The 18,134-nt window shown below is 36.0% G+C and overlaps 1 protein-coding gene across 6 annotated transcripts in view; it reads right to left on the bottom strand.

Annotated features, from left to right (window-relative positions):
* pde4ca (phosphodiesterase 4C, cAMP-specific a) overlaps positions 1-18,134 on the bottom strand; it is a 46,522-nt gene that overhangs the window by 7,751 nt on the left and 20,637 nt on the right. For 3 of the 6 annotated variants that reach the window (XM_056235473.1, XM_056235474.1, XM_056235476.1), the window contains 5 exons: positions 5,472-5,663; positions 3,549-3,585; positions 2,450-2,523; positions 2,315-2,364; positions 2,095-2,207 (listed from right to left, as the gene is read on the bottom strand). In XM_056235473.1, the coding sequence (XP_056091448.1) occupies positions 2,095-2,207; positions 2,315-2,364; positions 2,450-2,523; positions 3,549-3,585; positions 5,472-5,663 (466 nt within the window). Of the gene's footprint in view, positions 1-2,094; positions 2,208-2,314; positions 2,365-2,449; positions 2,524-3,548; positions 3,586-4,200; positions 4,243-5,471; positions 5,664-7,926; positions 8,018-17,570 lie in introns of those variants that run through there. The other 3 variants (XM_056235479.1, XM_056235475.1, XM_056235477.1) reach the window with 3 other exon arrangements.

Raw genomic sequence — 18,134 nt, forward strand, 5'->3', positions numbered from 1 at the left:
TTTTTATTTCTAAACATTTTGTTCTTAACAAGTTACATGCCATAAGTTGGTCAGTTGCTTCACATATACACTAAAGATTTTGAGCATTTGAATGTTTTGCAAGTGCACTGTAGTGTTAATTTCATTTGGACACAATAGTTTATTTGCATTTAGCTACACTGATGTTTTGCACTAAATAGGAGTGTGTCAAAGTGTTGTGAGTTATATCATTTTCTATATTTGGTCTTATGTCTTGGTATGTTCAAGCTACAAGGCAAAATAAAGAAATTAACTAAAAGTAAAGCATTCTTGGTGTTTTTGTCATGTTGCAATAGCCTGTTTACACTGATTATATACTAAAATCAAAGCTGATACTGTATGCTAATAGATAAAGGAGTCATAATAACATATGGTACCACTTTATTTTGATAGTCCACTTTATACATTCGACTAACTATAAGTAACTTTGCAGCTGTATGTCAACTAACTCTCATTAGAGTATTAGTAGGCTTAATATCTGCTAATTATGTATTATAATATATTATTTTGTTGGTTCCCCAACAGATATTCTACTGACTATAAGTAACTTGGCAACTACAAGTCAACTTGTTCTCCAAACCCAAACCCACATCATAACCTGACAGTCTACTAATACTCTAATGAGAGTTAGTTGACATGTAGTTGAAAATGTACATAGTAGAATGTCTAAAGTGGACTATCGAAATAAAGTGTAACCTAACATATTACATGCTTCGAATTCCTTATATAAAGTTATGCAGTGTTCTAAGCAACCTGGATGGGTTGCTGTACGTGATGCAACACTTATAACCACAAGAGACTTGAGACTTGACTTGGACTCTAGCTCAAAGACTTGAGACTTGACTTGGACTCTAGCTCAGAGACTTGAGACTTGACTTGGACTCTAGCTCAGAGACTTGAGACTTGACTTGGACTCTAGCTCAGAGACTTGTGAGCATCTCTGGATCATGGGACACTGAAGTCTGGAGTAATGATGCTGAAAATTCAGCTTTGCCATCACCGGAATAACATTTTAAAGGAAATTTTAAAAGATCTTAAAATAAAAAACAGCTATTTTAAATTGTAATAATATTTCACAATATATATTTTTTATCAAATAAATGCAGACATAGACACTAAGAGACTTTCCAAAAAAAAAAAAAAAAAAAATCTAACTGAACCAAAACTTTTAAATGTTAATGTACAATTCAGTAATTTCATTCATCTTCATTATTTATCAGAACATTAACTCATCAAAACAAAATGCATAAGTGTACACGAAATATTTGATTATTAATTTTACTTTAAATTTAATTTTTAAATTTGAGTATTTATTTTACATGAATAAAAACTTAATAAAAAAATAAAATAAAAATAAAAACAAATATATCTCTAAATATGTTGCAGTTTAGCTCACCCCATGACTTGCCATTCCTACCAGATCTAATATGAAAATATGGCACTACCAATTTTGATGACAAAAACAAGTATTAAATTAACTATCTATAAAATTCAGTACTTTTATTTAATTAACTATCTATAAAATTCAGTACTTTTATTTAAACCTAAATACTTTGAAAGGTTTTTGCACGCTCAGTTATATATATATATATACACAGTATATTTTACACCTCAGCCAGAGCAGGGTGATTGCTGAACGGGTATTAGAAACGTTAGTGATGTTAGTGAGAGTGAAAACACACAAACATGTGTTCATACGTGCACATGTGTGTCTGTGAGAGTATGTGTCCGCGTGCACGTGGCTGCTGTGTGGGTGGGCCAATCACGCGTCACGCAGGCTATGAAACCCCCAGCAGGAATGGGGGAGACAGAAAGGGTGGGGGATCAGATTCATCCATGACTTCACTCTCATTCACATTTTTCAGCACAAGATGTGGTCGGGGGAGGGGAGAGATTCAAGACATGCATGACTCCCGTTCCGATGTGTAATTCATATGGAGGATATGTTAAGTATTTGGCTGCTGTTTTCAGCAAGTGCTGATGAATTGTGTTTGAGTGTTATTAGTGGGGTGTCCCTGGGTGACAATGGGGATGGGCCTGTCAGTAATGAATCATCTTTTATTTTAGTAGATCTACCTTGTTGGATGCCATCTCACTGACTGAGTGGCGTGTCTTGAGAGTCTCAAGCTGTTCGAGACACCAGTCCAGCTCATCCAGAGTCTCTACTGCCAGCTTCTGAAACGGCTCCTCTGCAAAATACAGTTCATATATTCATGGCTACTGAAATAAGTTCATTATCATATGTAATACAAAGAAATGTACTGTTTTGCTTTTCTACAAGAGTTTGTTGTCTAACCTGGTAGGCTTGTCTTGCACATGGATGGTGGGTAGTTTCCAGTGGACCTCCTGTATAGATTTATAAGATCAAGTATGACTTAAAAAGCATTTAAACAAGGATTACACAGTTTACTAGGACTGTAAAAGGACTTACTTGCTCGGGACACGGTCTTGCTGATGGGTCAAAACGGCAAAGTTGCTCCGCACTGTCCTCAAGCTGGCAAGGACCTATGAGAAGAACAATAATGTAGGTCCATGCCAAAAACACATCCTAAGTACTTTCTTTCTTTTTTAGTTACTCCAACTTACTTACAGCTTCATATTTTAGCAATGCAAAAATAAAATAAATAAATCAGTTATCAGTATTTTTGATTGTATTATTATTGTCCAGCAAAATCGATAAGCAAATCGGCGCAATATACTTTCAATACTTTTTTAAAGAATGTTTTATATATATATATGTGTGTGTGTGTGTGTGTGTGTGTGTATATATATATAATATATATATATAGCCATTTTATATTTTATTATAATATATCGAAAGAAATTATTAATATAAAACATACAGTTTATTAATAAATATAAATATACATTTTATTATAAATTATGCTTTAACAGGAAATTACAATTTGGAAGTCTTAGTATCTTAGTACTAAGTACTAACTTAGTAAAGTTTTGCTTCACAGGTACATTAATCTTGTTTTACCAATGTTTAGATATTACTTGCAAACAAGATTAACACTGATTAATACAATTATTTTTGGAGTGAGTGAGAGAATAAATGTTACATAGAGAGGTGACCTAGTAAATGAAAGATTTGCTTAAAAAGCCTGGTTTGTCCTAAATTCTGCAGCTCATTTGGAGTTTCAAAAGGACATGAAGGGTATCTGATTTCCAAAGCCATGCAGATTTCTCATCTGTCAGCATCCATATCGACAAATGCGGTATTGGATTCCTTGCCTGTTTTGTAAACTGAGTACAGTGGTGACGCAAATCCCACGTAAAGTAAGCTGCATAAGAGCGGAAGGGCTGTTCCCGCCAATGCCAAAGGCAGCACACTCCACTAACACAAAAAACTCACTGCTGAATATTAGGAGATTAATCTGTCTTTAAAATATAGGGGGTGTAGAGTCAAACTGCCATGTTCCTAAAAAAGTGTGGTCATCTGAAACCACATGATGCAAAGTCTCTAATTGCCTATTAATGTCAGACTATGCAAGCTTTTCATTTTTATGACCCACTCTACTACTAACCTGTGCAAATGGTGTAACTATCATGTCTTCTCCATGTCTGTAAAAGAAAAATACATTAACAAATCACAAATCAAACTCAAAAATGACATACTGGAAAAGACAGCTCTTTAATCTCCCAATAATAAAAGGAGGCACATAAAATTACTTAAGGATCAGTGAAAAAGAATGACTAAGAGTTTAACTGTGGAGAATTAAGGATGTGGTCGGCTTCAGGTTACAGCACACCATCATTCAGAGAGCAAGAGGGCGGTAATACGCTTTTTATTAACATGCAGTTTGAATGGAAATAAAGAAAACAGCTCAGCATAAGGAAGGCACCTCAGACTCTCCAATGGGATATTAGAAATCCTACATTAAAAGCTTATGGAAATACGTAATAAGAACATAGATGGGTTCAGCGTGGTTGGACAGGGTGTGTCATGCATGTGTATTTGAGGAGCAGCAGGAGAGAAGTCGAACTAGGGAACACACTGGGAGTTGCGCCTTTATTCGTATATTCCAAAGCCTCTTTGGTGGCATGCCGATCGCTCATGGTGGTAAAGAGGGCAGAGGGGAAGCTCTGAGGTGAGACACTAGGAGAGAGAACCGGCCTGGATCCTGTAATGGAGAAATGAGGGACAGCCCTTTCAAATTAATATTTTTCTCTCCTCACCGATTGAGCCAGTTGACTTCCCAGTGCTTCAAACTCTCTTCCCTTTGAAAAGACAACAAGAGTTGGTGACCTGCGATTACTTAAGCACACTAGTTCACATCGTCCTAACAAACACCAGCAGTTGGAGGGGGTTGTGTTCACCCAGTTGGTGTTTTTTGGGGCGGTGTGAACCAGTCTTAAGGTGTTTCGATTTGGGCGACTAGCTTTGACGCAAAGTGGAAAAATAAACTGCAGAAAAAAAACAAGAATGTGGCGCCCTTTTTCCGACTTTGTGAAATCCCAGCAAACCAGAGCTGACATGCAAGCGTGCTCAGATGGAAAGAACAGCTGGAAGTGGTAATAATAAGGAGTGCCTTGGATTTTCCAAAATGGCTGAGCAATATGATTTGATGTAATACACTATTAAAATGGAGTGTCTTGGGAGAACTGTGTTTCAGACATAATCAACCAGCTGGAGTAAGCCACATCTGTTATGAGGCAACGTTTACAGTCCTAATTAACAGAACTCTTCCAGCCACAAAACACTGTAGCTGAAGTACACACTTGTGCAGTTTGTAACACGTGAAGCTTGCAGTGAATCACACAAAATGTGCATGAAAACTGAGATTGGAAACTTAAAAAGTTTGGGGTCGGTAAGATTTTTGTTTTTGAAAGCAGTCTCTTGTGCTCACCGAGGCTGCTTTTATTCGATCAAAAATACAGTAAGAACAGTAATATTGTGAAATATTAATACAATTTCAAGTACATGTTTTCTGTTTTAATATATTTTAAAATATAATTTATTCCTGTGATGGCAAAGCTGAATATTCAGCATTATTACTCTAGTCTTCAGTGTCACATGATCCTTCAGAAATCATTCTAATATGCTGATTTGCTGCTCAAGAAACATTTCTCATTATTATCAGTGTTGTGCTGCCTAATAATTTTGAAATTGTGAAATTTTTTGTCAAGACTCTTTGATGAATAGAAAGCTCAAAAGAACAGCATTTATTTGAAATAAAAATTGATCAATTTCAAATATTAATTTCTTTAAAAAAAAGATTACAACAAAACTTTTGAATGGTAGTGTAATTAATTAAAATGAATTAAAAACAAGTTTTTTTTTTTTTTTTTTTTTAAGTTAGTTATTTAAAAAAATTATGTGACTTTTTCTACTCAGAGAAGCCATCGTAAATGCATATAGTATGAGATTTCTTGATGCATCGGAGGGTCCAGACATTTCTTGAGCTTCAGTATATTAGGGGATCATAAATGAGACGAATGATACTCACAGCTCACTGGCCGTGGATGAGTTTCGGGACATGGCCTTGGGTGAAAGGTCAAAGTCGGAATCCGAGCGATACAGGAATGACTCCCGCCGCTGACTGTGAGGGAAATTGGGCGGCAGCACACGGCTGGAGCCTGGACTGGCCTGGGACTCCAGAGGACTGCGGCCCACCGACAGCCCATTCTCAACATCAAAACTGAGGAAAGAGAAACAGAAAGAAAGATGAACAATTTACCTGGGATGATGTATTAACTTTTAATTTGCCATTTTTACACTCCTTTCAAATAAATTGTACCCAATGACGCCATAAGCTCAACACACATACCCTGTGCCAATGGCAAATAGTATAGAAGGTCACTGAGACCTTCTGAGATAAAAATGGTTACACACAGATGTGAAGTGAGACACTTCCTGCATCAATCCAGATGTAAGCACTAGCCTTGCAGGTTAATATGACAGAGATAAAAAGTATATCACAGTCTCTGTGATCTCCATGACTCCATGATAAACACAAGGATCCTTTTCAATACCTCTAATACTAATATCAAGCCAGCAGCTCTGACACTACAGTGAAGTCTGAGACCACTAGTGAATACAGTTTTATACATTATATAATTGTAATACATCACAAGTTTGTTTAAAACTTACCAATCATGTTATCCAATAGGAGTACACCTATATTGAAATTTTGGCTGATTTCGATAAGCTAAAAGTAATATTTTTGTTATGGCCGATAACTGATAAATGGTCGAAATTACAAAACATATTACTGTGCTAAAAAAAATAAAACATAAAATATGTGCATGAACAAAAATAGTGATTATTAGCTATAATTATATTACAAAAATCATACAGAAATATTACACAGACACTCAATTCGAAATACGCTCTTAAAGGAAAGTGCTCTGGAAGAAATAATGCTCTTAAAGGGCTCAATTATTGCCATAATCTACATCTTTAAATTAATGCTCGACGATTATCTAAATCTAAAAAGAGGTAGACATTTTTAAATATTAAAAACTAACATGCAAATATTCAATACTGAATACTTAAAAAATTGCACAAAAAAGTGCAGATAACATATTGTTATCTGCAATATATTGTGCACACATGATGAATTGAGACAATCCAAAGAACATCTTGTGCTTCAATGGAAGCAAAAACATCTGACCAATTGTGTAAAGAATCACATGATCAATGTCATAAATATACATTTGAGTAGTGACCCAGAAATAATGCAGAATCTTTATTATTTTTCTATTATTTTACATCATAAGCATTTTTTAAAAAATCCTAAAAGTTTCTATTATTAAGTTGTAGGTTTTTAATCCAATATTTTCGTATGTGGACTCATTCTTAAACACTGCTGTATACAGCAACACTGGCAGAATGTCAAAACAGCTACATCTTTCGACCTCGAGATCTAGTACGTCAGTTATTGTGAAAGTGAATGAGAGAAATGCATTTGAGATTTCTTCCTCCTCTAAGCCACATTCTGAGTGCAGTAAATCTGTCCATCTCAGTGACAGATTCAGGGTTTGTAGATTGGGTAAGACCTCCTGAAACACAAGAGGCAGCAAATGGGCTGTGTTCTTCAAGGTCAATGTGATGCAGGAATGCGAAGCTAAAAATAGCCTCGGCTCATTGACGTGGAAGCATGAGAGGCCTAAAAATAACCTCCTCAGGTAAAGTCAATTCCCAATCAAACTAGCACAAAATTGACATGAACCATATATGGTCATTTCATTAATCAATGGTCCTTGCCTCTGATGCGTTGTCTGTTTACTAACGATCCGTTACTAATGAAGGTATTCTTCTACAGTGTGTTATTAAGTTAGTGTGAAGGAGAGAACCAACATCGCAAGTCAATGGCCAATTTCTTTCTATATTTGAGAGAGAAGGAAAGGCATTGCCTAAATAAATAACAATAAAACGATAAAGGAGACAACACTTTGGAGATCTATTTAGAGTCTCTGTTGTTCTAGTTCCAACACATAATACTAATACTGCAGTTTATGTTGATTAAGTTCAAATATGACCAAAAGCACCATACAGTATATTCAGCTTTTTTTAATATGTGCAATCTGTACCTTTAACATGTGAGCGAATTTAATATATCTTATAGTGATGGCGCTTTCAAAGTTAAGCAGCGTTTATGTTGTCATCTACAACAGGGGTTTTCAAAGACCTCCAAATCGACCTTTCACAGATGTTGCATGAGGACAAGACGGATGTTTCTTACGTATTATATAATCAACCCGGTACACTCTATTCATATGCCCACATACAGGAGCGAGAAACATATAGACAGAGAGAGAGAGAGAGAGAGAGAGAGAGAGGGAGGGAGAGCAGCACTCTTCTGCATGGACCAAAACACACATACACAATAGCACATCTCTTTAAGTCACTCTACTGTACGCTCTGGCGTGAGGGGACACCGCATCCAGCTCTAAAAATACCTGTGCTTGGGGCAGAGGCTGTCGCTTCCACTTCGTTTCTGCTTCCGTCCCTCATCTTTACTGCTGTTCTCCTATGGGTCCCTGTGCACACTCAGAGCGAGGCACTTCTGTTCTGCAGTGCTGCTATAAATAGCCCGTCCCTGTGCGAGGGATCCGAGCAGAAGCGCTATATTTAGAGCTGCAGGTAGCCTCAGATTCTTCCCCCCATTCATGAATATTTATAGAGATTTCTACTGTGCTATTTTTGGCCCACACATCTATCCACCCACACATTTCCATGTTGCCATTTTAAGACATCCTCTATCAAAGGGAATGTGGGAATTTCATCATTCAGTGAAGCAGCCTGTTTTTAATGGTTTTTATATTGCATGTGGGAACTGCATCAGTGGATTGTGCATATAGGCATATCAGCCTATTCATTCAGTGCATTAATCAGAGTTTGTGGTAAAACACCACCAAAATTCAAATGTTTGATTTCTCTAATTATTATTATTATTGATGCAATATTATACCAGTGCATTGAACTTAAATTAAAATAAACATTTCCACATACTGATGGAAAATCTGTATCTCACAGGTGAGCAGGAGACATGCCCCCTCTCTCAGTGAAAATGAAGGGAAACACTGATCCTCATTTTGCCAAGTTCTCTGTTAGCTTTAAATAGCTACATTTAAATTTAGTTATCTAAATTTAAGGGGATAAGATATATGATTAGTATCACAGTTTTGTTTATTCCAAAATTCAGATAATTGTGCAAAAATAAAAAAATCAAGTTCACTGGCAATTCACATTGTTTCGAGTTCTGTTGGCCACAATATGTGAATCTGTTGTGACAAGTACAGATAGTTTTCTGAACAATCATTTTAATTTTTGAGTGAACCATCCCTTTAACAGTGTTCAGTGCACTGTTATGACAATTGCCCGCATCATCAGATGGTTAAAGATGAACCAGCCTCCTTGTGACCAGTCTTTGTGCTTGCAGTGCTGTGGAAAATACACAATTTTCCTGGCTGTTTTTCTGGGAATAGGATGCCTCCTGTGGCTCAAGAAAGAATAAGCATGTATGAAGCTGCCCTTTTCAGTCAAGACATGATGACAGTAGCAAGTACCGAGTACAAGTGTATGAGCCTTAAGGCACATCGTGACCATAACACAACTCAACTTGAAGATGACAATAATAGTAATAATAATAAGTTGAGTTGGTTATAGTCACCATTTGTCTTAAAGGGATAGTTCACTTTGAAATAAATTTTTGGTATGTTTTAGCTTACCTCAAGGGCATCCAAGATGTAGGTGTCTTTGTTTCCGCAGTAGTTTCAATTTTGATATTTTTAGGTCAAACCGTTCTTGTCTGTCAGTCATATAATGCAGGTCTATGGTCACCACCTCAAAGAGCATGCACAGAGAAGTCCAAATTAAACATGATTTAAAGACTCGTAAATGTAAGTACACATTGATGGCCTAAGACACGAAACGAGCCGTTTGTGTGAGAAAAGAACCGTATCGGTCTGCGCAAGCACCGGAAAGCGCCGGAAATGATCTCTCGCGCGGTTGCGAAAAAAATTCAACGTTGTCTGTTGATATATCGAAATCGTCTTCCATTGCGATTTCCTGTATATCTAAATATGTTTAGATCTTCACAGTGAAAGGTAACACTTCCGAAATCTCTGTGTAAACAATGAGTAACCAACGTGCTGTGGTTACAAGAGGTAAAAACGATATAAATACGGTTCGTTTTCTCACACAAACCACTCGTTTCGTGTCTTAGGCCATCAATGTGTACTTACATTTACGAGTCACTAAATCATGTTTAATTCTCTGTGCATGCTCTTTGAGGTGGTGACTATAGACCTGCATTATATGACTGACAGACAAGAACGGTTTGACCTAAAAATATCAAAATTGAAACTACTGCGGAAACAAAGACACCTACATCTTGGATGCCCTTGAGGTAACCTAAAACATATCAAAAATTAATTTCAAAGTGAACTATCCCTTTAAGGAGCATATACTTCCACTCTGTTCTTATGGTATATTATAATAATAATAATAATAAGAAGAAGAAGAACAACAACAACATTTATTATTATTAAAGAAAAAAATTAAGTAAAAAGCTATAGAGGTAAAAAGCTATGAAAAATTGTATACAAGTATATCATTGTTCAGTCTGTAAACATAAACAGCTGTCACTATAAAATCCATTACAGCTGAATTTAATGTTTAAAGGGATAGTTCACTCAAATTTTAATTATGTCATTAATTACTCACCCTCATGTCGTTCTAAACCAGAAAGACTTTCGTTCATCTTCGGAACACAAATGAAGATCTTTTTGATGAAATCTGAGAGCTTTCTGTCCCTCCATTGATAGTTACATGTACACAACTATCCCTTTGACGCTTCAAAAAGTTCATAAAGATATCGTAAAACTAATCCATACGAAAACTAGTACGAATACTAGAAGTCTAAATTCAATCTGTTCATCATATAAAGCGATCAAGTCTCTTCAGAGAATTTGGACTAAACCGCTCAATTCGTATGGATTCGTTTTACAATCTCAGATTTCATCAAGAAGATCTTAATTTGTGTTCTGAAGATGAACGCAAGTCTTATGGGTTTGGTACAACATCAGGGTAAATAATGCCAGAATTTTTGGTTGAACTATCCCTTTAATCATTTCTGTAAAGGTTTCAGGGTGTTAAATTTAGCATCTGCTGTGTTCTAGAGCGTTACATATAAACAAAGCATTGGTGCTACTCTAATCAGTCAATTTCAAAATCTAAGAAAACATTTTTACTTTCGACTTAAAAATACTTAGTACAATGTGGGAACTTTCCAATTTTTACTGAAACATGTTTTTGGCTTGAGTACAAGTCTGACACAGTATCATTTTACACCCCTGGCTTCAACTCAGCTTTTCATTGCCTTCAGGAACCGGTTGAAATTGATTCAAAGTGGATACCAACTCGCTACAAAGGCTTCGAGCAGAATCTTTCAGACGTTTAAAGAGCACCTCCAGTCTGAGGAGTAAAAGAGCCGTTACTAAATCCTCTACAGTCGTATGACATGCTGCATGTTGACTGTCAGAATCGAAACACTTGACACCCAGCATGCGTCACGGGACAGTAGTGCTACGTCAGTCCTAATCTGGGCACATTACCAGCCCAGCCTGCATGTCCCACCCGGGTCCACACACTAGCCTAATGCAGCACAATCACTAATCTACAGTCAAAACATCTTACGAAAAGCAAGAAACGCCGGCTCCACATAGTCATAGAGGCATGTTTGTTTATATGCTTTGATGCAGCATTTAATGTAAAGAAAGAAGAACAGAGGCGGAGCAATGAGTTCAAATGAATCTCATGAAGTCGTTTAGTCTCATAGTTGAATAACCGGTCCACCGGGACGCAGCCAGAAGGCTGTTCATCCTGTTCCTCTCTCCATTGTTTCTAATCAACAAGAAAAAAAAAAGACATTTAAGAGAGCCACAACGTCACATGACGTCAATGAACACCCAGGGGCCCAGACATACATGAACATACCGCAGGACAGCTGTTGCCTCACAAATAAAATGGTTAGCACTAAAAGTTGAACATTTGAGAGGTGCAGCGAGATTAAAAGCACAGTTAACCACAAGTGAACATGCATTTGAGTAAAAAAAAAAAAAAAAAAGAGACCCTTCTTGGTGCTTCACGTTGAGACTGAAGTCTCACAGAAGCACAACGGGAGACGTTACCGATCTGGTGAGGCGGTTAATTACAGGGTCATCCAGCAGGTCACATACTCGTGCGTAGACACTGCGGGCAGAGGATGTGTCCTCGATTGTTTAATCACCGTTTCTGTACATGCTGCCTTTTCCTAATTGTGCACATCAAATGTGGAGCACATCCATACCGGTAAGAGTCGCAGAGATTGTATAAAGATTTCTGAGGCACAATAGGGTGCACAGAGAGAGAGAGAGAGAGAGAGAGAGAGAGCGAGCGAGGCAGTGCTGTGATCTCAGCTTTCCACTGAACATTTATGGTCAAGATTAAAAATAAGCTTGGTTTGTCTCTGATTTAGACTGACATTTTAAAACATGCATGGGGGTTAGCCAGAATTAAGTCATAGACATTTGAAGGCGCATTACACAGATATTTCCACATACATTTTCCTGCTCAAAAGCAAACTGGTGGTGACTTTAATATACGTTCATATTACAGAAAAGAGTGCTTCTGATCACAATAAACCAACCCTTGTTATAGTTAGTGTAAACACACTTAATGTGTTGATTATATAATTCAGCCCTGTAAATTACCTACTGCAATAATATTAGCTGTCTGCACTGTAAACATATGCACTTGTTATTAAACTATATTTTTCAACTTGATTAAAAGTTTAACATTTACTTTGTGTATACTCATTTAGTTCAGCATAAAATAATATATTAATGCAATACCATTCAAACGTTATTTTTCTTTCTCAAAGCAGTCTCTTATGCTCACCAAGACTGCATTTATTTGATCAAAAATAGTTAAAACAGTAATATTGTGAAATATTACACTTTAAAACAACTGTTGTTTATTTTTATATATTTTAAAATGTCATTTATTCCTGTGATGGCAAAGCTGAATTTTCAGCATCATTACTCTCCAGTCTTCAGTGTCACATGATCCTTCAGAAATCATTCTAATATGCTGTATAATTTGTTATAATTCATTCAAGAACATTTCTTATTATTATCAATGTTGAAAACAGTTGTGCTGCTTTAATATTTTAATGGGAACCATATACTTTTTTCAGGATTATTTGATGAATATAAAGTTAAAACGAACTACATTTATTTGATAGTAAATTATAGGCCAAGTAAAAAGATTTCGTGCTGAATAAAAATATTAATTTCTTTCAATCATTTTTTTAAACTTTATTTTAAAGTGACAAAGTTACATTGTACATACTCAAATAAGTACTGAGTAATATAAACTAACTACATGTACTTACTATAGAGTTACGATTAGGGTTTGGTTTAGGTTAGCTACTTGTAATTATGCATACTTTATTGTTTTTACTATAGTAAGTACATGTATAGTAACGTGTAACTATGTCACCTTAAAATAAAGTGCTACCAAAAATGTAAATGGTATTCTATTTCTGACAAATATTAAATATTTAATTTGCATGCTACCACATGAAGCACACTGTTTGCAGCATGTGTACGATCCTACATAACACACTAAATCTGTAAATCAACACTATTAAAATAACACTCATATATCTTACCAAAATGTGTCTTAACTAAAATGGTTTAATTTTAAAATAATATTTTTTTGAAAACAAAAATAAAGTTTCTTTTTTTTTTTACTTTCAGCTATACAATAATTAAATACTACTACTACTACTACTACTAATAATAATAATAAGAAAATACATAAGAAGAGGGATTTTTATATCAGTAACACTTTACAATAAGGTTTATTAGTTAACATTAGTTAATGTATTAATTAACATGAACTAACCATGAGCAATACATTTGTAACGGTATTCATTAATCTTTGTTAACATTAGTTAATAAAAATACAGCTGTTTACTGTTTGTTCATGTTAGTTCACAGTGCATTGTTAACTAATACAACTTTTGATTTTAATAATGTATTAGTATTAGTAAATGTTGAAATTAACAAAGATTAATACATGCTGTAGAAGTGCAGTTCATTATTAGTTCATGTTAACTAAAGTTAACCTTAATGAACCTTATTGCAAAGTGTTACCGTAATATCCTTAAAATAAAAAATGTAGAGGAAAATACATGCTGGCCTATGCATCATGCCAGACCATCATTACAAACAGAGTTAACGAAGTGCATCAGATTTTCCATGCAGGGTCTGTGACAGGGCACTTCTGTGAACACAGCAGAGGGTCTCTCAGAGGGCACGCACGGGGCTCAGTCTGTTATCCTTGGATCATTTTGTGACCATAAGAAAACAACAGAACAGCAGTGCAAAATGCCCACAGCAAAACATATATTATGAAAGCAACCTAAAGTGATGGGAAAACTAATAAAAAATAGTCATACTATGAATAAAAGAGATCTGATATAGCCTTACAGACACACTCAAAATAAATCACATTATTAAAGACGATTTCAGAGATGATTTCAGAGATGATTTCAGAGATGGCTACAGGTAATGTGAACTGTGTCCGTACAAAGACCAAGAGCTATGGAACCTCATGCGTTTTAGACAACACTAGCATCGTTTTGTAATTGGTCGACTTAAACTGAAAATAGATGCATCTCTTGGGGGTGAAAGTAATCCCATGTGACATTTCACTTAAAAAAAAAAAAAAAGCAAGAAGAATGAGCTGCAGATGTTCAGACGATTGCAATCTAACTCCGCCAAGACACCGGCCAAGAGGGAGACAAATGGATATACTCAAAGAATGTTATACAGCAAACCTCTCTAATAAAGATTAAGAAAACACTAACACAGTTGAACATATTCATTACAGAGCAATATTCTGTCAGGTCACACAATTCAGCAGCACAAGGCCAAGTGCTTAGATAATAACCTTAATGTGCTCCAACCGGACCGGTGCGTCTAGTAGTGTTGCCTCAACCTCACCGCTAACATTTAACGGCAGAAGACGTGGCACTCCCAGCCTCGGGTGATTATAATCCGCTGCGTCCCATAAATCATTTTTCTTGACATGAAGCTCTAGAAAATGTTGAACGCTTGACAAATGGTTTACAACCGTTTACAGGTCCTGACAATCTACACAAGCCAAGGACTTACGAACAGAAGCAGATGTCTGCACACACAAAGTCCTAATGAGCGATAGATTACACGTTAGGGGCTTTTCGTTTTTGGTATTGGCCATCGCACGTTTAGTTGAACTTTGAAATTTTAATGATTCTAATGATCAGTTTTACAAACATGTGGAATGTAATAAAAATAGCCTACAAAACTGATGTTTCATAAAGCTCGAAAGGTTTAGTCCCGGGTGAATGTCCTAAGGATGAAAGCCTGTTTCTACCTCAAAGTAAAAAATTAAAAAGGTAATTGTGTTCAAGACGAAATAAAATCGATTGTCAGATATAAAAATGAAATTATGAGAAAGTGTCACAATTATGAAAAACAGTCAATCAATTGTGAAATTAAAAGTCATATTGTGCAATTTAAAGTATAACTGGTAAACCGCAACAAGTTAAATTCAGCTATAGAAAGTCACAATTGTGATATATAAAGCCAATGTATCTTGTCATTTAATGGCTTAAGATTAACCAAGGCTGTGTTCTTAAAATCGGAAACAATATTTCAGCACTAGCTTTTGCGTGGTACAATACAGCACCTCAGTAATATGCTCTCTTAAGTTTCCATTAAAAACTACCTCCCAAATGTCCTGTACTTTATCTGATAAACCAAGACACAGCCTAAGAAAATAAATGGAAAATCATGTTTGTTTGTTTTTTATCTGTAATCCTGCTGTCAACACTGACATTGATGACATTGCAAGTGGGAAACGAATGTGTATGTGTCCAAAAGGAGTGTCTCAGACTTGGTCTGCGCAGCCTGGCTGATACTGTGGGAGGAGGACAGAGGCTTCGTGGTTCACTTTAAATCAAAACCTCTCTGACTAAAGCAGATTTCCTCTTGATTTCATAAATCCCATACTTCCCTAACAAAATTACTATTCTATCAGGACATGGAACATTGTGTCTTGTAGGAAATTCAAATGAAAAAGATTTTTTTGTAGATGGCCATGAAGAAAATGATGATTAGATGGTGGCCTTTTTCTAAATCCAATTTGCAAGAAAATCCTGCGTTCACAGAAACCTTTATTTCTTCACGTTGGGCTCTTTCTGAAAGTATTTTTATCCGAATAATAACTGGTGTGCAGCTGAACAAATGTACATGCAAACACCACACTCACTGTCGCTGCCTTAAAGTTAAAGTGTGTCATTTTATTTCAACATTTAAATGTTTTTTTCTTTTCTTTTGCTGGGTCAATATGAAAAAGCAACTATAAAATAAGCCATCTGTGTGTTGATTTCCATGAGAAGCGTCAACAATACGACTGTACTACCAAAACTGCTCTGTTTGCTTCAGCATCCCTTCACAATGCTGGCTCAGTGGTGTGAGTTTGGAGACGTTTTGTTTGTCAAACACGGGGTGTGTGGGAGGGCATTCAGGAAACCTGTTTGAAACCATGTTGTTATTTTTGCAATTCCTTTTGGTAGCGATAATGCAGCAGAAAATTAATTTCAGCTTCAACTTCTGTACCAATCCAAACGTACAGTACTGTTACAGATGAAGAGAAAACTGAATTCCTCAGCTTTTTCCTCTTCCACTAACTATTTTTTTTTTCACTGCAAATTCTTAATGCTATTGGTTAATGGTTTACAGAGAAAATAATAACTAAAATATGTAATGAAAAAAATTACATTCATCATGTAGTCCTATTGATTTCAGGTGAGGTGTAATATGCTGGATATTCTCAGTGAAACATGAGCAGGGCTCTTTGGCATTTGGTGGAACAGTTTTGGATGAACTGATTTCCAGACTGTGATACAATAAATGCGAAAGAAGAAAACTGATTGCGCACACAGAGTAATGCAAAACCCTGGCAGAATAATTGCTCATTTATCATAGTGCTTTACTGCCATCAAACTGAAGAGAACTAGTAGATCTTGTCTGAGGAAGTCTGAAAAGAGTTTCCATGGGTCAGAGCATATCAACAAGTTATTTCATAGACATAGTTGATTTATTCAGCCAAACCACATGACAGTCTGTCTCTGTCTCTACACCAGGTGTAAAGAAAAAAAAGTATTTTATCAATGGAATACAATACAACCGCACCTAATTTTGATTTTCAATACCCTTAGATTAAAGTGTTTCAAAATATACAGTGGGGTCTGGGATTCTGATCTAATTTAAACCTGACAATAAACACACAAAACTAATATGATTTTGAAATTTATTAGAAATGTATTATATTTTGAAATATGAAATATTTAGGATTCTGCACTATTTCTTGGGCACTAAACAAATAATTCAATTTGTGTCATTGATCATGACTCATTGTGCAGACGTTCAGGTGTTCTTGCTTCTATATCGAAGCTCAAGATGCTCTTTGGATCATCTCAAATCATTCCGAAGAACATGATCATCAGGTTTGACACAAACTTGTGGAGTTCATGCAGCTCGACTGATGCTGTCATTTAAGCAAAAGAGAGACATACCAAATACTGAGACATTACGAAATGAATGTTAATTTTTAAATCTATATTTCACTCAAATTGTTATTCTGATAACATAACTCTCTTAAAAATAAAGGTTCCTAAAGGGGGTTTTCATAGCGATGACATAAAAGAACCATTTTGGGATCCATAAAAGAACCTTTTAGTGAACAGTTCTTAAAATAACCATTTTAAAAATATATATATTCTAGTAATCTAAAGAAATGTTTTCCACTAACCTTTTGTGCAATGGAAAGATTCCATGGATGTTAAAAGGTTCTTCATGGAACCATCAATGCCCATAAAGAACCTTTATTTTTATGAGTGAATTTGCTAGGAAAGCATTTGCACTAATGGTCTACTACTTTTGGACCCCACTGTATTTGACAGTAATGTTGACCAGAACCACATATATAAATCAAAGTTTATTACCGCCTGCGTTTCTGCACAATGTCGATGGGTCTATTGACGGCACATGGGGATCCATACAAATTCCAGTTCCTTGGCTTTAATGCCCGGTCAGCTGAGAAAGAGAATCCACAGTTTGCCGGTACGCTCATCTTGCCGGCACACTCATCCAGTGATGTCTCTGTCTCAAGTAATTCCTTCACAAAAATTACACAAATATACTTTTTTCACTCTTTTTTTAGGTAAACATTGTTCGTGGATCAAAATGACTCCTCATTGCCTCTGGTTAATAATTACAACACGACTGAAATTCTGGAGGAAAACAAGAAAAAGCAAAGCATGATATCCACTGTCCTCCTCTAACAGTCCATCAGCTCTCACCTCCTCTGTGCCACCTCTGCGAGTAAACGGGGATGTGAGATTAAGTGACGAGCCTTGTCAAAACCCATGCTTCACTCAGCAACTTTAAGAGATGCTCTGGCAGCATTTACACATGGATCTTCAGCTCGATCAGCTCCAGTCTACTTTCTCATGGAGACACCTCTAAGATGATCCTTTAAAAGAAGCTATCTCAGGCTTCTGTCCTAT

The sequence above is a fragment of the Rhinichthys klamathensis genome, unplaced genomic scaffold (assembly GCF_029890125.1).
Source record: "Rhinichthys klamathensis goyatoka isolate OS25496 unplaced genomic scaffold, OSU_Roscu_1.1 h1tg000422l_1, whole genome shotgun sequence".
Classification (NCBI taxonomy): Eukaryota; Metazoa; Chordata; class Actinopteri; order Cypriniformes; family Leuciscidae; genus Rhinichthys; species Rhinichthys klamathensis.